The following is a 22287-nucleotide window of genomic DNA, read 5'->3' on the forward strand; positions in this document are numbered from 1 at the left end:
AATATCATGTAGCTCTCTTGGGCTCCTCTACCCTCCAGGGCTCTATCCCACAGCACTCTATCAAGGAGATCCTTGAAGAGACCGAAGTCTGCTTTCCTGAAGCTTGCTTCTCACTCCTCATTGACTCAAGGATCTCAAACTACACCACTTCGTGGTCACTGCACCTCAGGCTGCCCTTGAGCTTCACATTCCCCGCCAGCTGCTCCTTGTTGGTAAGAATGAGGTCCAGCATACACCTCCCCCCATTGGTTCTTCCATCACTTAGAGAAGGAAGTTACCATCAGTGCACTTCTGAAATCTCCTGAACTGCCTGAGCCCTGCTGTGTTGCCCCTTCAATAAGTATAAGGGTGGTTGAAGTCCCTCATGAGGACCAGGACTTGCAAACATGAGGCTACTCCTGTCTGTAGCGGGCCTCATTGACTCAGTCTTTCTGGCCAGGTGGCCTGTAGCAGTTCCCCACTAATAATGACACCTATTCCTGCCCTCCCTTTAATCCTTACCCAGTCAGCTCCTCATCCATGCCCAGGCCAAGCTCCATGCACTCCAGCTGGTCGACAGAGAGGGCAATACCATTCATCTCCCATGTCTTTCCTTCATAAAATGCCTCTGCCCTTCCATTCCAGCCCTCCAGACATGGGAACCATCCCACCACTTCCCAGGATGACAATATGGTCTATAGCCCTGCAGGCTTGCACACGTCTCTAGTTTCTCCTGTTTACCTCCCATCCAACCCGCTTTTTTTAGAATAGAGGACTTAAGCTGGGCCCCTGGTGAAGATCTCTGCCTGCAGTGGCTGGAATTCCTTGGTGCTATTCCTTCAGGTGTTCTCCACTGACATGCACATCCTCTCCAAGCTCTGGTCATCTCTTTCTGGCTCAGAGAGCCAACTGGTATGAGTGGGATGGCACGTCATCCCACATCTTATCCCTGTTAAATCTCTTCGGATCTCTCCAATTTTTACATTTAAAGTGCAATAAATGCCTATAGTAAGAGATAACTGGACAGGATTTTTTCACTGGATTCACAACAATTACTGACCTATCAATACAGTATGAAAGCCCATTAAGTGTGACACTGATGAGGCCTCAAATATTTCAAGCCTACAAATACTCAGTGGCACACTTTCAAAATACTTCTAGTATCAAACTACAAATTTTTATTATAATAATTTCTAAGTTAGAATGTATTTAAACAAAGGCTATTACTGCCTTGCTAAAGGACACATGAGCATTCAACCATCAATGTCAATAAAGCCCTGGGGATTGCTGAGTATTGGCAGTTTATGACTGCTCTGTGCAATTTCTACATTGTAGTTAGAAAATCCAGTTTATCACAGAGATATATTAAAAGGCTGCTGTGTGAGACTGCCACATCCATTTGCCACATCACATGATTATTGCTATTTTCTAAAATTGTAAATAAGAACCAATTAATTACATTGTTTTCAAGTAACAGCTAACCTCAATATTCTGCAACATTCATCATTTAAGTTATATTAAACATCCTAAAAAGATGTTTATTAAACATCCTACAAAGATGTTTAATATAAGATGTTTAATTAATAAGATAAACTGCATCATTTGGAATCTGGGGGAAGCAAACATTCTAGATGCAATAATTCTATCTCCACTTGCAAGATTACATCATGGGTTCCTGACCGCTTTGCAAATTTTGCCAGATGATCCTGTACTGCAAGCACTTTTTTTTTTTTTTAAACCAAAAGAGTTTCGTTTCTAAAATTACAAATAAGCCTTCCATAATTCTAAAAAAACACACTGAACACAAACTCCATTTGGAGTGACAACCATTCATTGAGAGATTTGAGGTATTTCCGAAGAGAAACTGCACCAGCAAAGTTGTTGAATCCAGTTGTGTTGCATTGCAGGAAGATGTCCAGTTAGCAGCGCCCTATGGAAGAAAAAGGTACATTTCAGTGCAACTATATCTCTAAATTGGGTTGGCTTCAAGATAGGCACACACTCATACAGTCTAAAATCCCTCACTTCACTGTCACAAGTTAGCTATCTCTTTGGAATTTGAAAGGCAGGAAGACAGCAGATGTGCAGTAGCAAACTGTCTCGTGTGTAAGGAAGGAAACAAGTTTTACTTACTACAGCACTGGCCACAGTGAAGGCAACAAGCAGAGAGAAACCATGACAATGGTCCAAATAGAGTGAAAAAACAAGCTTTCCTCCAAGTAAAAAATCTCAGGCTTTTTCCAAACATTAAAAAAAAAATCTAATTTAAGACTTTGTCAAGTATTTTAGAATCAGAGACGTTCAACATGTAATTTTGTTCTTTTGTTCAGTTGTTCAAGGGCTTAATGTGAAAACCATGAGTCACTAGGAACTAATATGCCCACTTACTTCTGACCCTCACTGTTGAAAGACTGCGGCTTCGAGGCACCTGAAAGACAAATAGAAAAGGAAAATCAGGTGTGCTAAAGAACTGTAACCAAAAAAGCCACCTGGGGACCCACCAACATTCAGAAAATCTGCACATCTATCAGTGCAGCTCTACTGTTACTAAGTCAAGTTCAAAAATTTTCTAGTTTTTTTTCACAGCCTTCACACACACAAAAAAGGGAGCCCTACCCAAAGCCCCTCACATTTTCAATATTCACATTTTAAGTTGAGGGCACCTATGTCCATTTAATAAGATGGGCTAACAACTAGAAAAATAGACACATTTTTAACAGAAATAATTAAAAACTTTTTGTAACCACACAATACGCAGAACTCTGCTAAAGTTTTACATATTTTATTTGTACCACCTTCCCTTCCTGCTCAATCTACATTTATTTTTGGCCCCTTTGATGTATTTCATAAATTAGGAGTAAATTTATGTCACTAAGTCCAGGACACGGGAACTATGTGTTGTATATGCACTCCAAAATGACTGAAACACTTCCAGATGATGCAATTCATCTGGAAGGGCACTAAAGCAACGGTAGTAGGGCATTCCAAGATACACAGTTGATACTTCTGAGAATTTAACTATGATCTACTTCTCATACAGAATCTCTACTGATCATTATACCAGACAATAACTATCTGTCAGTTCAGCTTCACCTCTTTCGAGACCATCAAGCAAAGGCACTTATTCCCAGTGTTAAAATGTGTATGTGGCACATCAGCATTATTAACAGGTTGCCTACATTCCTAGTTAAAATACTTGACGCTGTTAACACTACAAACATTTAGCTGAGGCTTACTTGACCACACAGCAGAGGACGGCCACAGCTGCAGCTTCTGCTTCTAATTCTGCATCTGCGAGGACACTACACGAGAATAGTCTCTTGTAAGTAAACCTCTTCTGAGAGAAAAGGTTTAACAAAGACACACTTTGCAAGCCACGACAGACTTGCCATGCCGGAGACAAGGTTTGAGGACAGAGAGGAAGGAAACACCGTAAGCTTTCTCTTTAGAACAGGTTCTGACAACAACCATACATCTGCATAATTAATCCATGAAGGAAAATGGAACTGTTCAATCTATACACAGGATGAGGCACTAAAACCTAATTGATATTTGATATACTACTCCATCCATATAGGGGACAGTTAAAAACTTATCTTTTTAAATTTTAAAAACAGTGTTGAAATCCACTGACTTCCCTTAACATATTTCTTTAACAAAATACGTACCATAACCATTTTTTTAGTGACTACTTCTCCCTTCACAATTACAGTACCATCTTCTATCAGAGGAGGCCAGACGTGATAGGCCACAAAGGGAGCTGCGAAATCTGAGTCAAAGCTACGAAAGTACCTGTTGAAACAAACAGTACAAGAAATGTCTGCATATAAGTGCCAAAAGATAAATATGTTCCAAATCATCAATGTTGATAAAAAGTAGCTACAGCTCTAGTATCTTTCCACATCACAAAAATATGTATTCTTTATGTGATCCTGTAAAATAAATGGACTTGGAAGACAGACTTAGCAGAACATACTGTTTACTTATCCTGACAGACATTCTAATAAAGCCATCTCACACTTCAGAAGGCCACTAGACCTTAATTTTTGCATAAGCCTGACACAAGCCAGGGCCCCTGTGTCCACTGACAGATTAAACCTTCTGAGCAGCAATTTGGCAAACACAGTCATCCCCTCCTCCTGGAATATCCTGCTAGAACAAGCCCCCTATAAGGAAAAATAACACATCTGGCTTTATGGATTCAAACTTGCAACAAATACCAAATAACAGAAATTGTATTAAAAGCAACACATCTATATTTTAGTAATCCAGTACAATAGTAAGTTATATAAAACAATGTCCTAACCAGAGGCACAAAGCAAGGCGTAGGGTACAACAATGTTTGACTGCTCTTTGTAGAATGCTATCACATGTAATAAACAGATATATTTTAATTTCTACAGCTTTAATTTGCTCCATCTCTGTGTACCACATACAAATGCTATACATGTAAACATATACATATACCACATTTATAAAGCTAGATAGACAGACGTACGTGTCTCCCACAGCAGTACACAAGAACATATTACATGTGGTTTCTTAAGGCCATACACACCAAGTAGGTGGAGAAAGCATCACAAGACTGTATCATAGTGTTGGTGCTTCCTAATTAAGCCAATAGCTTTGAGTGTCAAAAGCTAACTGTCCTGTGTTTGGATAGGATCATTGAGTAGCCCTGTATGATTTTGCACTCTCCTGTCGAGAGTCTACTTTCATCTTCTCTATTTCTCTCCTTGACTTCTCAAGCTCCTCACGACTTGGGCTCCATTCTATTCTAAATTATTACTAGAAACCTCCTTAGTGATGTAAGATGTTTTGCTTTTTAGAGCAATTTTTATAACCTATCAAGTCCAATTATTTTCTAGACAACATGGAAGCACCCTAGAGCTCTCTGTCTGCTAAAAAAACAGCTTGGCCCTATAGAAAAAAGAAAAATTATTAACAAAATTCCCATTTTTAAGAGGCAGTTTTGGTTTTGCCCAGCTCTAAACCAGAAGAGATGGGAGCATATTAATACTCATATGTTGTACAGCAGCCACAGCCTGGAGGTTGCAGCAAACATGTTGATGACCCTGGTAATGACACCAACTGCAAGATCTCAGTAAACATGACTTTTACAAAACAGGCCAGTAAGGAGGAACAAAGATGCAAACATTTTTAAAAAGGCAGATAGAGACTAAGCAGGGAAAACTGATGATCATTTTCTTCTTAAATGATAAATTAAATATGCTCTTGAGACTTAAGTTTATCCAGAAAATTGCTCTGCTGTTCACAAAAAAAAAAAAATGTTGATGTTTATGTACATGCTAGTATTTACAGACTATCCTAAACCTTAAAGACGTACCAAATTCACTACAGGTCAGGGGGTTTTGCCCCAGATTACTGTTTAGCAATCTTGAACTGCTATATTAATTAGGAAACAAGTAGACTACAAAGCCTTTAATGGTAAGTCTGACTGAATATAAAGATTTCTTACATGTTCCTGTTGAAGCATTCTCCATCCACACCATAGACAATATCAAGAGGAGGAATGAGTGTCTGCATTGAATAAGCCAAACAGCACAACTCTCGAATCAAACCGCTGATCACAACGAAATCCAGTTCTCCTGGACATGGAAGCTTTGGGTTCCTGTTCATGGAGCAAACTACTTCCTGAAAATAAACATACATGAGTAATTTGCACTCACTAACAATTTTTTTCACAAGTATAGAAATCCCCCCTAAATATGCCTCTCAGCTTTCTACATTTAAAAATCAGTATAAAAAGCTCAAAGTAATGTTGCCGTGGACTATTCCAGAAAACAACAACTTCAGAAAGAATGTGCTGCTATGAACAAACCAAGCAAGCTATTACCAAGTCATACATATACTAATCCTAGCAATATTGTTCTAGAAAATAAACTGCTATAAGACGAAGTCCATACAGTAACTCTTCTCCTTCAGGCTACTTCTTCTACTTCAGTGCATTTCTAATTTACTTATTCTGAATTTACTACCTCCTGAAAGAGATCAAAACTGCCCTTGACTTACATGGACACTGCAACAAACGTCATACAGATCCTTGTGGCAAGCTATATAATCCAGGACAGCAACTTCAAGTGACGTAGGTCCCCCTCTATAACATATACCCATAGTGTCTTTTACATTTATTTTGACCTTCCAGAAGGCCATCTTTGCCGCACGGAAAGATTCCTGCAAAAGTAAAGAACATCTAGTTAAACACAGGAGACCCAGTTTAATGTTTTATCAGTTATCTCAGAAAATGAATCTAACCCACTATCATCAAAACAAGGAGGAATATAATACACTGCTGTAAAGGAGAAAATTAACTCACGAGGAAGGAATTCTCTGATTGAGTGTAATTTATCTGCAGAAGAGAAAAGCTTCCCACCTAATCTTCTATATTTGCACAGGATTCTATCACATACCCAGGATCAATGCAATCACATTCAAAGATATGAGTAACAGCATTTTATGTGCCACAGCCTGTCTTAACATATAAGACAGGAACACCTCATTTGCTGGGAAAAAGAGGTTGAACTGGAGAGAATGACGGTTGAAAGAAAAAAATCTTCAGTAAGTAAATGTGCTTGGGATCACGCACATTAAGAGATGGTGCCTATCTAATACAGGTATGTGTTACACCATTTTTATAGAAAAGAAGATTCAATACAGAAAAAATGAAGACTTTCTTCAAACTGAGTTCATGGTAAATGTGTGGTATCTAGATGGTTTCAAGGGACCCAATTAAACTAAAAAAGCACATAGCTACAAGCATAAGGAAAGCATGATATGGAAAGATTTTTAGCTTTGTAGTGTTGTAGTATTTAATGCAGCATTCCCAAAAGAATTTTTCTAACTAAGGCAATGTTGATCACTGCAGATACCATATACTTTTCAGACCAAATCACTTGACCAATTTCAGACTAAATTTCACTCTTTTAGTACCCATACAAGAAATCGTTGACCCTGTTCCAATTTTGGGACACGTCATGTAGGACACTACACTGGGAGTTCAATGTAGAAGTGTGAGGGGAAGAAAGAAAAATCAAAATCAAAAAGGGAAGATTTTCTTCTCTGCACTTGACAGAAATGCTAATTTACCCACAATTTAAACCATTGCAGACATAGTATTTTACAACACACCTCCAGCCTGTAAAATAAGAAATAATATTTTTTTCTCACCACAACTGCAATGTATATTATCCTCTGCACCGTCTCCAAGTTACAGACGTATCGCTTCAAAATGCACTCTGCCTCCAAGCGCTCTTTAGCGTAAATGAAGTTATAGCGAGCTATGAGGCAGGCGCGGTATGATGCGCTGCTCCGCCTGACCCGCGGAGGTGAACAGGGCCTTGCGCAAAGGGCACGGCACTTGGGAGGACGGACACAAGGCCTCACGCAGGGCACGCAGGGCACGCAGGGCCCACAGGGCCTCACACAGGGCCTCAAACGGCATGGCAGAGGAGAGACACAGGGCCTGACACAGGGCCTGACACAGGGCCTGACACAGGGCCTCGGACGGCATGGCAGGCATGGAGAGCAGGCCCTCGGACGGCATGGCAGGCACGGAGAGCAGGCCCTCGGACGGCATGGCAGGCACGGAGAGCAGGCCCTCGGACGGCATGGCAGGCATGGAGAGCAGGCCCTCGGACGGCATGGCAGGCACGGAGAGCAGGCCCTCGGACGGCATGGCAGGCACGGAGAGCAGGCCCTCGGACGGCATGGAAAGCATGGAGAGCAGGCCCTCGGACGGCATGGTAGGCATGGAGAGCAGGCCCTCGGACGGCATGGCAGGCATGGAGAGCAGGCCCTCGGACGGCATGGCAGGCATGGAGAGCAGGCCCTCGGACGGCATGGTATGCATGGAGAGCAGGCCCTCGGAAAGCATGGAGAACAGGCCCTTGGAAGGCATGGAGAACAGGCCCTCGGAGGGCATGGAGAACAGGCCCTCGGAGGGCATGGAGAACAGGCCCTCACAGGGCACGGAGAGCAAGCCCTCGGAAGGCATGGAGAGCAAGCCCTTGGACGGCATGGAGAACAAGCCCTCGGACGGCATGGAGAACAAGCCCTCATAGGACACGGTGGAGGAGAAATACAGGGCCTCATAGGGCACGGTGCAGGAGAGCAAGCCCTCATAGGGCATGGTGGAGGAGAGATACAGGGCCTCAGACGGCATGGTGGAGGAGTGCAGGTCCGCGAAAGCCTACAACACATGTGCAAAGAAGCTTCATGTCACTTTACCATCCTCAGATGCTTTTCCCTATGGCAGATATCTTCATCAATTTAATTTTTACAAGGGTAAGGTGAGTTTTGAGCCGAAGTAATTAAAGAAGCTGCAGCTGGTTAGTCTACTATGAAGGCATTTTCATAATATGCTTTATGGCCTAAAGCATAAACGGTCAAAGTAAAGTAACTTGTGAAGCGTGTAAGGCCAAGCCCTTTGTTCCTAGGAAACACACTTCTTACTAGTAATATTTTGGAGATTTGTTCCTCTTTCAGTAGAACTGAAGAGTACTGCTGAAGTCAAACAAGTAAAAATTGAACACTACAACTACAGAGTAGAACTCTATAAAAGATGACTCAACGACAAAAGAACTATTTCATACAGATGCTCTCCATGTATTTTGTAAAGGTGCATTATTTGCTGTTTTGTCTGAAACCTAACATAATTGCTTTAAAATAAAATATTTGGGCTCTAGAACAAATAACCTAAAGAGTTTATGTTCCTTCATAACAAAGTAAATAAGATTGGCTTTTGTTTATATTTCAATTTAAATGAGGAAGAAATTCATGCTACCTAACATGACCGATTTCTATGATTCAGTGTCTTCTCTGAGTAAGACCTCTACCTGCTCTGGATAACAGACTTTTTGCAATCCAGCATAGCAATTTCATCGCGCAAGTTCTCAATCTTCTGCTCGTACTCATCCAGTTGCTGTAACCTCTTTAAGTTGCACCGGGAAGCCTTCAGACTTAATCACACAGAACAATCAGTCACAAGATGTCCTTCTATCAATGTAAACTATCTATCAATTAGTCTTCATCATCAAACAAAAGGAGCAGGAAAAATAGGAAAATTATTGACCAAGCTCCTTATGCTTGCTGAATAATTTCAGCATGCTTTCCTTATGCTGAAATACAGGAAAAATGCAGAGTTTAAAAACAAATGAAACAAAGCAGACCCTTGATCTTACTTTAAATTGTATAAGTGTATTGTGGCAGGAAAGTGGATATAGCACTGTGTGCTATAGGAAAAATCACTGGTTAACATTTGGCATCCTTATGCTAGCTCAGATGATCAGGTCAAAAAGAAACTAATTTTTTTCTCACATGTAAGATGCTAACTAAACCATCTCAGTTTTCTTTCCTACAGATTAGGAACCTATGTATTGTCTTCTATCAGGTTCTTGGGCTCTTTTTCTTTAAATAAATATATTAGTCAGTCAAAAGATATCACAGATGTTATATTCAAGTAATACCAAAAGCTAAGAATTCCTCTCCTGCTGTCCCCAAAAGAAGGAGTGATTCTTAAAGACTGGCAGACAACCACTGAAGCAAGTTTTTATCTTCTGTTCTTTACTCTTAATATTAAAAACTATCCCAACAACTCTGCTTTCCCTCCAAGCACCAGTATTACTGTTGCTTTTCTCTTACAAAAAGTGGAAGGAAAAAAGAAAATATGTATTCTATTTATTTTGAAGGTATTCATTCTGTCCTTCCTTTTCTTTACTGGAGGACCCTGGCGAGATTTTTTTGAGGATATGAATCAACAAAAGCTCTAACACTTATCAATTGATAGGATTCTTGTTCCACCTTTTTAAGGAACAAGCTGACTGAGATGACCACAGGTAGTAAGGCCAGGAACATCTGCTAAGAGGAAACACTGCCCAGCTCCATCCTAAGTCAGCTCCTTCAGGAAGGACTTCTAGCAGAACAGTAGTAAAAGAGGGCTAAAGAATTCTACTACAAAGGACAACGGAGAAAGAAAAGCAGATTTGGGAAGATGAGCTCTAGAAATAGGCATGGGGAAATCCAAACTGATATTCTTGGAATCACTTAGTAAGGGCATGAATTATATCACTTAATGTACTGACCCAAGACTTGCAGAACGTTCATTATTTTCATGGTAATAGGATGCATGAGAGTGTGTCTGCCACTTCGAGCTACCTCTTATATGGCCGTGGAACTGGTAATAACTGCACAAATTTGTATCTGAAGCAATTTAGTAATTTTTATATTATAATGCTCCATAATATATGTTTTATGCAATTAGGAAAAAACTCTTCAGGCCTAGTCGCTCATCTGGAAATCCAACTCCCTCCATCTGAAGGCAGTGGCTTTTATCTTCTCGGATATTTACGTATCAATTATATTGTATAATTAATTGTGACATGTTGTAGGTCCTTCAATAAATGTTACACTGTAGCTACTCAATTGATTTTTTTTTTTATTTAGGGTTTGCTCAGCATGCAGCATTTCACAGATTTTAACTCCACAAGGGATTGTCATGGACTATATAAAACCTTTTTATATAGAATACAGGCATGTTTTTCAACACCTCTGTCAAAAGCAAAACCTACCAAGTCAATTTATGAATGTGGGTATGACTGTATCATTTGTACACCACTTTGGATATATACACACAATACAGAGCTCAGATGCATTTTGAAACTCTAGTTTTAGGCGGGAAACAAAAAATTTACAAATCTCCATCAATATTTAGACATCAAGGGAAAAAACCAAAAGGCAAACAGAAAGAACTGCAGTTAATCTCCCTACTCTCGCTCCATTTGGTTGATTTGCACACGAGTTTCACTTAGTTTGTCTTCCAGGTCTCGCAGTTCGCATCTCGGTTTGCAGGACAAATCTCTCAGCTGTAGTTCTCCTTCAGCTGAATCCTACCAGGAAATGAAGTCACACTGCTTGAATCTACCTTATAAATTCTACCTTATAAATTCCCTCAGTAAAGTACTAGAGCATAATGGGCAGATGTATTTCTAAATATTTCAGCAACGACCATTCCTAAAGAAACTGAGATCAAAAGCTATTGCATTCTCTCTGAGACATAAGCAATACCTTTCAGGCACACCAAAGAAAGACTCAGTTATAGAAAGTAAAATATTCACTTATTTTATACCTCCTGGTGGAAATTATGGAAGGTCAGCATTTGCAGATTTACTGCCCGAATCATCAGAACAAAGCATTTTGCAGATGTGGTGCATAGTTGGTTTTTTTCAGTTAGTCAAATTCTGATTGACTAAATCACCACCTCAAGTAAACTTTTTGGGAATTCATGTATACAAAACAACAGAAAAAGTTATTAGAACACAGAAGGCAAGTATCATTCCAGAAAGCATACTACTATACATGCAGCTGCCTTTAACAACCCACAGAATGGCCAGCTAGTACTGGAATTAAATTAGTAAGTGTGCAACAGGCTTTTCTTTAAATTTAAAATGTCACATGCAATTACAAACCTGTAACTGGCATTCCTGGTGTACTGTCATTTAATAACTTTGTTGTTTTATATTCTGGGGGGGGGGGGTTTGGCACACCACCGCTCCTGCTTTATACTAGACTGACTCTTAAGGGATATCACTTTTTATTTGTCCTATTTTAATTGTAAAATATTTTGACAGAGCAGGTGTAAAAATGAGAAACCAAAGAACATGGAAACATCACTGTCAAATCTCAGGATCTTGAAGATCTTCCCCTAGCCTGAATTAGCCAAGTCTCCTATTTTCTTTCAAATCAGAAAGCCACAACAGATCTGTCTTTTCTGGTAGTATCAAACTGTTAGTATTACAACCACTCCAGTAAATACCAAATACATATGAATTCCAAATATCATGGCAGGAGCATGGTGGTATCATGACACACATGAACACTTCTTTTTTATTTTTAACACTCTAGGAAATAATATAATGTTAAGATATCCTTAGAGTTTTTTCCTAAAAAAAAAAAAGTAAAAGGAGCTCACAAATTAATGCATGGAGTTTATGCACACCTTCAGTTTACACATGTATTTTCACAGTGCTATTTTTTCTAAGAGATACGGCATAAATACTATTATGTCTCTGCAAATATAAATGTAAATGGCAAATCTGTACCTAGAAAAGGAAAGCAGTATAATAACACAGACTTCTTATACAAAGCAAATTCCTGCATAATAGCATAGATGTCTCCATAGGTGTCTCCACAAGAACTAAGGACATATTTCATTAAGTAAAATCTGAAGGAGGCTAATATTACCAGAAAGTCATTAAAGCGCTTCTGCAGGTATAAATTCACATAGTTCTATTCCCTTAAAATAAGTTTCTTACACACCTGAGTAAGGTTGTCACTTCCTGAAGCAGCACAGCATATACTTGGCAGGAGACAGCTTTTTATTTTTGCTGCACTTTCATCTAAGAAAACACATACAGTAAGAAATTGTGAGAATATTTACAGAAAAAGCCAGAGTTGGAAAAAATGGCACACGTGAAAAGTGTTAGTAATTAGACAAGGCATCAATTTACCTCCTTGAGATGTTTCGTTGAGAATTGAGAAGAGCTGCTTTTGAATTGCGTTGTTCAGTTCTAATATTTCGCAGCCTTGGCTTAGATTTTCACCGGCAGAATTCCCCTATAAATTAATGTTCGTTATTACATCTGTGTCAGCTTTCTTACTTAAAGTTACTCCTGTTACAATCATGGCAGGTACCCCCCATAATTACATCTTCCCAGCTTTTTCTTACTGGACCCATTTGAATACTCATTTTTAATACGAGCAAAACATCAGGACTTCTATGACCCAGTTCATTCACTACTTGAGAAAGCATACTCCTTTCCCATCATAAAGAGGATGCAACCACAAGTTGGAGCTAAAATCTTTCAAGAGTTATTAAAATAATAATCTAGCAGACTGTTGGATTTTAAAAAATAGCCCAAAATCTGGTTTTCCATATTAGCTGAAATAATACATATAAGGCTCTTATCTTGCTTTGTCAGCAGTCACATGAAGCCTCCATGCAATTTCACCTGATTTTTAAGAGTTACAAACTGAAACATATACTACTGAAGGAGCAAAACCCAGCATTATGCCTAGGAAACAGCAAAACCACATCACTTGTCATTAAATGCAATTTTCAAAAGGAGTTGATGGGGTTAACCTCTTCAGGGTACTACTGCACCTGCCAGAAGAATACACACTTTGTACCTACTTTCCTTATCTTTACCTGTAACTTGTGTATCACCTTCCACATAGATCACCCTCTAGTTCTTCAGGTTTTAAGGACTCCATTTGGTTTTTACAAGCTTCCAAAACAGCTGAAATTCCCACCCATGCACCCATCAACTTGTGTTTTGATTGCTGCAACATGCTTTCCTCCGGCCTTGGGGAGCGCAGTAAACCTGCTCACCTCCAAAAGAACACGGCTGCAAAGTGCATTTTTCCAGCTCATTACAGCAATATAACATGCTGTTTCTATTTGGCAGCTCCTCTTTTTCTGCAACAGCTGCCTGAAACTGTTCATCCTCATTTCCCAAGACTGTTAAGACTATTCCTAACCAACTTTTGACGGAGAGGTCAGCTCCCACTGCTGCTCAGCCCTCCTAAGGCCTACCTCCAACAACCATTTGCAAGATTTTGAAATACATGACACTGTTCCTCCTCTGGCCTCCTCTGTGGTAGCTTTAACAGCTACTCCCAAACTCCTTAAAACTGTCCTTTGCCAATAATCTTACAGAGAGTTACACTGGCTACGTAACTGTAACTCCTATTCAACCATGAAGTAAAAGGAAAAAACTGACTTCTCCTGAAAACACTGCATTTCTTTTCTCACCAACCACAGCACACACAGTAGGTAGTTACAAACTCGTGACCAACTATCTGCGTCCTGAAGGTACAGAAACCTGGGGATGCAGGACGGAAAATTCTATCAAGATTTTTTTTTTTTCCATTGAGCAAAGTCACAGCTGTGAAGTCTCATCTTTCCCTAATTTTACACCTTCTCTACGGCTTCCCCTGTTTCAGCTCCTCACCTTGCCTCCTGTTGCTTCACTTGCCGGCAGCCGTCTCCTCTAACGGACGCTCGCTCCTCCCTCAACGTCCGCCGTTTCTGCAACCGTTTGGCGGCCGCGCCGCGCGCTGCCTCGCGGCAGCCTTGCACCCTAACGGGTTTCCCTACCCGAAACAGCTGAGATGCTGGATAACCCCTACTCGCTTTCAGCAGCCTTTCCCCCCACGCTTTCCTGACCGTTCCTGGGCCCCAACCGATTCCTTCTGAGCACGAACCCAGCCGTGGTCCTTTCACCTGCCGTTTTTCAACGCTCTCCTCTCTCCTAAGCATAACCGGTACCGACCAAATCTCACTTTTAACCTCCAACCCTTCCTTTCAGGGAACCTTGTCAGGGACAAAAAGCCAAATAACCGAAGCTGTGGGAGCTTAACAGGTGTTAAAACTGCGCTAACTGGACGCGCGTGCAGGGCAGCGTCCCAGACCGGCCCGTGGAACGCCGAGCGAGGGCCGCTGCCTCTGACCCCGAGGAGTGGCAGGACTCACCTCGTAGTTCTGCTCCCAGCTCTCCAGCTTCTCCTGCAGCTCCCGGGCGCTTCCCGCGCCCACCAGGCTCTTTAAGTCTTTGGCCATGGCTAGATGTCAGCTCGCTCTGCTGTCCCTTCGGGAGTATTCTTCGGGCGGCGCGGGTGTAATGGAGATGGTAATGCCAGCCCGGCGCCCTTCCCTGGGCTTGGCCGCGTCCGAGGGCTTCCACAGCCGCGGTGGTGTCTCAACGGCTGGCGCGGCGATGGCGGTGCCACGGTACTGGGGGGGGGGGGTGGGGGGTGGTGCGGGGGGAAGGGGGCTGGGGGGGCTGCGAGGCGCCTCGCGGGGCGCGCGGACGGTTCGCGGCCGCCAGGTGACGCTGCCGGGTAAGGCCGGTGGGCGCGAGGCGCAGGGACCCGGCGCGCGGAGCGGCACCAGGGGGCGCCCGCGGCCCCCGCGCAGCGGCGGCGGCGGCGGCGGCGGCGGCGGCGGCGGCGGCGGCGGGGAAAGATGGCGGCGGCCGCCCCCGAGCAGGTCCGTCCGCAGCGGGACACGGGCACGGCGAGGCGGCGGCGCCGTCCCCGCCGGGGCCAGGGGGGAGCGGGGCCGCGGGGACCCGGCGGTACGGCCGGGGGTGCTGTTCGCGGAGGGGGGTGCGTGGGCGGGGGCGCCATTTTCGCCGCGGTGGGCGAGGTTGGTGTGGCGCCGGAGCGGTGTGGCTGGGGAGGGGAGAAAGGGCGTTCGGGCGGCCCTTCCCGCCTTGTGCCCAGTACTGTTCGGACGGGAGGCTCGGCCGTGCCGGGGAGAGATGGCCCGAGCCTGCTGTCCGGGCGGGGCGGCCCGGAGCGGCGCCGTCCTGCCCGCAGGCGTGGGTGTGTGACAGAAATACTTAGTGCCCTAGGCGTGAGGCGCCTGGCATTTGAGCGGTGCGGGGACGCCGCCGCCGCGCCTGTCGAGGCGCTTGGCGCTGCCGAGGGGGCGGGAGGCAGCCGTGGGTGCCTGCGGGGCTCCGCAGCACGTGTGGGGTCTGCAGGGTCACAGGGCGTCCAGAACATCTCCGTGGCAGGGAAGCCTCCACAACTCGTCCAGGTCAAGCACTTTTCTCAACACCTTCTCTTAATAGTTCTTCAACAGCAGAAGAAAACACGGTGTTGTTACTCGTTACATCAGTGTAGATATGTGCAAGTGCAGTTACTTAAGGTGTAGCTTTAGGGTTCATTTCAGGTGAAGAAACTTAATTCCATCCAAAAGATCAAACTCCTTCTTTGAAGATGTGAATCCCTAAATAACAAACCGTTCCATTCAAGGGAAGTGGAACAAAATTTTGGTCAGCTATGAAAATACATTATAGGTTTATTTTTACTATGAATATGTGCAAGAGTTTCCTCTATTACTTCGTTACATTGACAGGCTATCCCTTACAATCTCATAACTTCAGATTATTACATGAAAGCTACTCTGTCCAAGTTCCCCATGCCAAGTTTGAAGCCTCACAGTATCTTTCTCAGTGCTTCACGCGAGCAACAGGAGTTGAATGCAAACCCTGTGCTGTCAAACTAATTCAAAAACTGTATCCACCACACTCTTTTTGAATAGTTACTGGGAATCTATCACATATGAGCATGGAGAGAACTAAAATCCTGTGTATTGGCAGATGACTTGCCAGTTATGTCCTGTATCATCCCTGAGAGGTAAAAACTTAATTAATTTCTTGGTAGCTGGTTTTATTTTTTTAACTGTAACATTAAGAATTCCTATCTGCCATGATAAAAATGAGATATAAAGCCATATATTGTCTGAAAGTATCTGGATTTTAAATTTAGTCATTGTGCTAGCAGAGGTTGCTGTGGTTCTAAGTGTATATTCTGACAGCCAGGTGCCAGACTTTAAACTAATACTGAACATAATATCCAATATATCCCACTAGTCAATTTACATTTTTTGCATACATATGTGTGTGCCATTGTAGCTAATTTGCATGCCTTTTAAAGCTGACCCATGCCTTGTGTTACAGCAAAGCTCTAACGGCCCGGTGAAGAAGTCTATGCGAGAGAAGGCTGTGGAACGCAGGAATGTTAATAAGGAGCACAACAGTAACTTCAAAGCAGGATACATTCCAATTGATGAAGACCGTCTCCATAAGACAGGGTTACGTGGCAGGAAAGGCAACTTGGCCATATGTGTGATTGTTGTTCTTTTTATTTTGGCCGTCATCAATCTGATTGTGAGTATAATAGCTATAGTGTAAGCAACATTAGGTCGTATTTCATCTTGACAGTCCAGTTAAAAAAAAAAATGTTTCCAGTACAGCTGAGGACTTAAAATGTATTGAAGGAGATTCGCATTTTTCTTCTTTCTTTTTAGTTATTTTGTAGTCTGAGCAAGGTTAGATGAAAGAATGGTGTAAGTTCAGGCATGAGTATTTTGGTAATAATGGTCATCTCATGAGAAGTGTTGTTAGTACAAATGCATTCATGATATATGGCATATAAAACATGGTTATATTTTATGTTACAGAGCTGTGAACATTCAGAATTAATAAGCCACTACAATTTAAAGATTCATTGTTCTAATAATCACATTTTTATTGCTTGGTTGATGAGAAGTAATAAATTATTTTTCATGATTGCACATCCATCTGGGAGGATGCATTCTTGCCTTTCAACATACTATATACCAAGCTGAACTGTTCAGGAAATTTGTTTAATTAATTATTACCCCTGAACAGAAAAAAGATATAACTATGGATTTGATTTAATATTTCATATATATATAAATCATTTCAGTTACTGTTTCAGGTAAATCTAAAAATAATTTAAAATGCTTTTCATAATTAAATGTGCTATGATGTTTTCAGTTGGAACAAACTAAAGTCAACTCACACTTAAAAAGCTCACTTAAACACTGGCATTAATAATTGTTGAAATAAAACATCTGATTAATACAATAAATGTGGTAGGAAGATGTGAACAATCAACATAATCCTTGAACATGTGTTTCTCTTTCAGATTACCCTGGTTATCTGGGCAGTGATAAGAATTGGTCCCAATGGTTGTGACAGTATGGAATTCCATGAGAGTGGCTTGCTGCGGTTTAAGCAGGTGTCTGACATGGGTGTTATACATCCCCTATATAAAAGCACTGTGGGGGGGAGACGGAACGAAGACTTGGTGATCACTGGGAATAATCAGCCTGTAAGTTTTACCATGAATTGAAAGTGTGTGAGCCACACTAGAAAATTACACTCACATTGCTAATAAATGTTACATTTGAAACATCATTAAGTTCATGCCTTTATTTCTGAAGATTGTATTTCAGCAAGGAACAACCAAGCTTAGCGTGGAAAAAGACAAAACTTCTATCACCAGCGATATTGGCATGGAATTTGTTGACCCACGAACACAAAATACTTTGTTCAGCACTGACTATGAAACTCATGAGTTTCATCTGCCAAATGGAGTTAAAATCTTGAATGTACAAAAGGCCTCTACAGAGAGGGTATGTGTCTTATTTTTTGTAAGTAATGAGACTACAGCCCATTGTTTAGAGTAGGGTTAGTGGTTTTATAGGGGGTTCAGTGTGCCTTTGGAAGCACTGAGCAATCCTGTTGCAGAAAAAACACCCACAACTATAAATACATAGGAGGAACAGATTCAGTGAAAACAGAGGGGTAAATTTACATAATCTGTCTTAACAGGAAGCCTGTATTTGGTACAAGTGTTTTATCCCATAAAATTGTCATATGAATTGTTATCTTTATACAAAAAATTAATTTTACATATCTTCCAAAATTCAGTAATCCTGTTTTGAAACTGAACATGGAAAATAACAAATATGCAGAAGCTAGTGGCAGAAGGGAAATTCAAGTTTTTTATTAAATTGCACAGCACTACTTTTAAGGTAATTAAAGGTACTCAGACAAACACAAGTGGCACATTTTCACTAATCCATAATACAGTTTTCTTGGTTGTGTTCTTAGATTACCAGCAATGCAACCAGTGATCTAAACATAAAGGTTGATGGTCGTGCCATTGTCCGAGGAAATGAAGGTGTTTTCATCACAGGCAAGACAATTGAGTTTCGAATGGGTGGAAACATGGAACTTAAAGCAGTAAGTATTTCAAATCAAAGCAATTTTTTTTAACAGCTTAGTTTCAAATTTAGGCTGATAGTAAACTGATGCAGCTTTATATGGCTTCAAACTTTTTATATAAATTACTCATACATAAAAGTCAGTATATTTAGTAGGATTTAAATAGATGATTTATTACTTTGCTGTTAAGTAGTGGATTAGTAGCTTCAGGTAACATTGATTTACTACTGTTAAGACACCAAAAACCTACTATGCTGTTAAAGCTAAGCTATTGGCCTCTGTACTGACATGAATACCAAAGGGAGTTCATCTCCTCTGGAAGCTTAACCAGGGTTGATTACCTTCTGTGCTGCTGCTGTAAGACTCACTAGCATTCCTTTAAGATTTTTGGAGATTAAGGTGGCAGTATATACGGAGTGATGGAAAAAAAGGGTAAAAATAGAGTATATGCACTTACAAGTGTGAATGAATTTCATGTATGAATTCAGTTGCCTGTTTCATGTCCATATTTTATATTTACAGCAATTGCTAATAAGAATGTAACATGAAAGACAGCAGTAGGGTGACTTTTCTCCATATCAATCCACCACTGGAATAGCAAAGTACATTGCTGACTAGAAATCCATAGGCATCACTCTAATTTTCATTAAAACTTAAACATTTGTATACATACCTTTTTTATTATTGTTGATTTTACAGCCATCCTAGAGCTGTTATTTATCCATTTAACCAGTTTGTCCTTCTCAAAAACAATCTGCCTTATTTACATTAGAAGTTGTAATTCTACAATTTTTTTTTTTTTTTTTTACTCTCCTTAATAGGAAAACAGCATCATCCTGAACGGAACTGTGATGGTCAGCCCGTCACGGCTGCCAAGCTCTTCATACGGGGAGCAGTTCAATAACGGCAACTGGCTGCGCTTCAAGCTGTGCATGTGCGCCGACGGGACGCTCTTCAAGGTCCAGGTCACCGGGCACAACATGGGCTGCCAGACCTCTGTCAACCCGTGTGGAGCCACGCACTGAAACAGCTGCTGCTGGGACAGGCCTCCTTGGTGTTTACATAGATTTGTATGAAGTAATTGCATGCCTTCCAGGGTTTCTTTTTTTACAGCAGTTTATACTAACGTTTCTTACATAGTATTTTTAAGGAAAGGCTGTTACGGTCAGCAACATTAGGTTATCATCCTGTTAGCTGCAATAGTGGCACTGAATCTGTAAGGTTTCAGTGTACATGCATACTGAAGTACCTTCTTGAATTGGGATCAGTAGAATATATGTAAAGAACATGATCTTGGCAGCAGCTCTACTGCCTACAGTTGTCTCTAGAGGAGGTTTTTGTCCTACGTCCCAAGACCTTGCAGACTGCTGAGAATACAACTGCAGTCTCAAGTACTTCAACAGGAATGTCAGCTTTTTGTTGGAAATAGATTTTCCTAGGATGGCTGAAGTGGCAGACTTTTCTCTTCTTTCTTTTTGATATATTGATTTACCCCAAACTTAGGTGTCATACCAGATGTGTACTAAGAGGGGTAGTGGCAGATTCACTTTAAAATATCGTATTGTTTCTGCCATGTATTCATTCTCACATTGTTAAAAAATTAGGCTATCATAAAATAATATTTGCAAAGTAATACTGAGTATGGAAATTTAACTTGAATTTTGAAGTAGTCTTGTGGTTATTGAAGTGTTGCTTGAACTTCCATTCTATCTGTGCAGTTAATGCATTCTGCAGTTGCTTAATTTATGTGAAGTACTTATAAAATGTGCTTATAGTAAAAGTACATTTTTTAAAATGTACTTACAACTTGCTTACTACCCAAAAATAGTGTTTTCCTGGGTGTTCTAATGTGAACAGTGTCTGAGTCCATTAATCAATGGGTAATAATCTGAGCATAACTGTTGCAGCAGTGTCTGAGATCAGATCTCTCCTTCCTCATAAATGTCAGTACTGATGCATTACTGAGAACATCAAAACATTAAATTCTCAAGTTAAACTGCAGGTCTGTAATAATAAATGTGGTGGTAGGACAGCAAAGTAAACACATGTGTATTAGAATTTGTCAGCAGTGAAACTGTGGTGAACTGGGGCCTATTAGAGCCTTCCAACTGCTTTTGCAGCAGTGAGGTGTTTTGTGCTAAAAATAGACCAGCTATTTATAAAATTCCCTCTTTCCTCACCCCATGTATTTCTTCAGTTTAAAACCGCTTTCTTTTGCAGTAGCATCAAGTAACCTTAATATTGGAGGTCTCAAAGTGACTTTGTAACAGCTTTTTGAAAAGTTTTTTGATAAGCACACACTTCTTTACCTAAAAATTATGTAAGTTTTACACATTAACTTCAGAATTGATTATTTGTTACAGGAAGATAAACTATCTACCCTTGTTTTACAGCACTCAAAGTACATAGGATTCCATAAAATACAAATCAGCTCCTGCTGTAACAAGAAATTCATATCTAAAGTCCCAGTTTCTGAATTTACTGGCAGGCAGTAAGCACTCATACAGTATGTGTGTGGGTGGAAGTGATTTTTGGAGGGGTATTCCATCAGTCAGGCATTACAGCACATGGGGGAGGTCAGAGGAGTCACATTTCCCTCACTGCTTAAAGGCAAAGCCAGATTTTGATGCTCAGTAGTTGTTGCATTTTTTGGGCTGGACAGCAGTTTAGCTGTTCTGACAAAATCAGAATAAGCAGAACATATTGTAGCTAAAAACACTGAGTTCTCACATTAAAGATTGTGGGGAAGTACTAACATTTTGCATACTTCCTTCATGGACCTCATAGTTTTATCAGAGTTAGTAGTTACTAAACACTTTAACACACATTTTGCTGCTTTACACCCACCTTTGCTGCTAAGCAGTGACTCAGTATCTGTTAGAGTTAAGAGGAGGAAATGAACTAACATTTTTAGAATTTTCACTCTCATGCTAATGGAAATTTGTCACTTTATGTATACAAATGCAAACACATATTAAAAAATATGAAGAGCAGTATCCTCAAAGCTGAAGTACATCTTGAAAGTGACAGATACTACCTTGGTCAAGTAGGTTAAACACGTATTAAAGCTCTTCTCTGATTAATACTGAAATGCCTATATGCTAGTATTGGATTCTTGTAAGTATCAAGAGTTCTTTTTAAAATACTGTGTGCAATGTACAGCTAAAAGATTTGTCACAAAGGTACTCTTAAATCATGATCTGCAGAATTGTTTTTGAAGTGTGGATTTTTTTTTGTCAAAATGTAGCAAAACCAATCATAAAAATACCAAATAAAATAAATTATCATATTTGCTAGCCACTATGTATTGTTAATATGTATTATATTTATATTACACATTTTGAGAAATGTTGGCACCACACATGCCTCTGCTGAGCATTTACTTGTTTATCTTCTAACTGCCTAAGGTACAATTTTTTATATGTATTTAAAACATTGAGTGGAACACTGTTTATTTCAGCTCACAGATGCACCTAAGATTCTGCATGTATAAAGTATATTCTACATGCCTCTGTAAAATGCCATACTGGGTATACTGAAACAACTTGTATGTGAAGAGCTCTCATCATCTTTAAGTGTGGTGGTTGTTCCAGTGGGTGAAAGGCAGTAGAATTTCAATTGCTTGTTTTGAAATAAAACAATAAATTCTAAGATGCAGCTGCAGTCCGGAAGTGTTATTTGTAAG

General features: G+C 40.8%; 2 protein-coding genes across 2 annotated transcripts; one reads left to right on the plus strand and one right to left on the minus strand.

The window, feature by feature from the left end:
- Nucleotides 1-1788: 1788 nt before the first annotated feature.
- SPATA18 (spermatogenesis associated 18) lies at nucleotides 1789-14772 on the minus strand. The gene is made up of 12 exons (XM_059844845.1): nucleotides 14528-14772; nucleotides 12504-12609; nucleotides 12313-12392; nucleotides 10765-10883; nucleotides 8835-8957; nucleotides 7168-8188; nucleotides 6013-6174; nucleotides 5459-5634; nucleotides 3648-3771; nucleotides 3216-3281; nucleotides 2368-2407; nucleotides 1789-1909 (listed from the first exon to the last, which is right to left on the minus strand). The coding sequence occupies exons 1-12, from the start codon at nucleotides 14612-14614 to the stop codon at nucleotides 1899-1901; spliced, it is 2115 nt and encodes a 704-aa protein (XP_059700828.1). The 5' UTR covers nucleotides 14615-14772; the 3' UTR covers nucleotides 1789-1898.
- Nucleotides 14773-14976: 204 nt separating this feature from the next.
- SGCB (sarcoglycan beta) lies at nucleotides 14977-22259 on the plus strand. The gene is made up of 6 exons (XM_059844850.1): nucleotides 14977-15043; nucleotides 16524-16733; nucleotides 17518-17703; nucleotides 17816-18007; nucleotides 18489-18620; nucleotides 19424-22259. The coding sequence occupies exons 1-6, from the start codon at nucleotides 15020-15022 to the stop codon at nucleotides 19625-19627; spliced, it is 948 nt and encodes a 315-aa protein (XP_059700833.1). The 5' UTR covers nucleotides 14977-15019; the 3' UTR covers nucleotides 19628-22259.
- Nucleotides 22260-22287: the final 28 nt, after the last annotated feature.

The sequence above is a fragment of the Haemorhous mexicanus genome, chromosome 4 (assembly GCF_027477595.1).
Source record: "Haemorhous mexicanus isolate bHaeMex1 chromosome 4, bHaeMex1.pri, whole genome shotgun sequence".
In the NCBI taxonomy this organism is placed as follows: Eukaryota; Metazoa; Chordata; class Aves; order Passeriformes; family Fringillidae; genus Haemorhous; species Haemorhous mexicanus.

What these genes read in the sequence shown, in the direction of transcription:
- SPATA18 (XM_059844845.1), bottom strand. Translation starts at nt 14,614, where the DNA reads ATGGCCAAAGACTTAAAGAGCCTGGTGGGCGCGGGAAGCGCCCGGGAG. An exon ending in GAATGCTTCAACAGGAACAT is followed by an intron (nt 3,772 to 5,458) that starts GTAAGAAATCTT and finishes TTGTTTCAACAG; the next exon opens with GTACTTTCGTAGCTTTGACT. An exon ending in TCACTAAAAAAATGGTTATG is followed by an intron (nt 3,282 to 3,647) that starts GTACGTATTTTG and finishes ATTCTCGTGTAG; the next exon opens with TGTCCTCGCAGATGCAGAAT.
- SGCB (XM_059844850.1), top strand. Translation starts at nt 15,020, where the DNA reads ATGGCGGCGGCCGCCCCCGAGCAG. An exon ending in TGGCCGTCATCAATCTGATT is followed by an intron (nt 16,734 to 17,517) that starts GTGAGTATAATA and finishes TTTCTCTTTCAG; the next exon opens with ATTACCCTGGTTATCTGGGC. An exon ending in TCACTGGGAATAATCAGCCT is followed by an intron (nt 17,704 to 17,815) that starts GTAAGTTTTACC and finishes TTATTTCTGAAG; the next exon opens with ATTGTATTTCAGCAAGGAAC.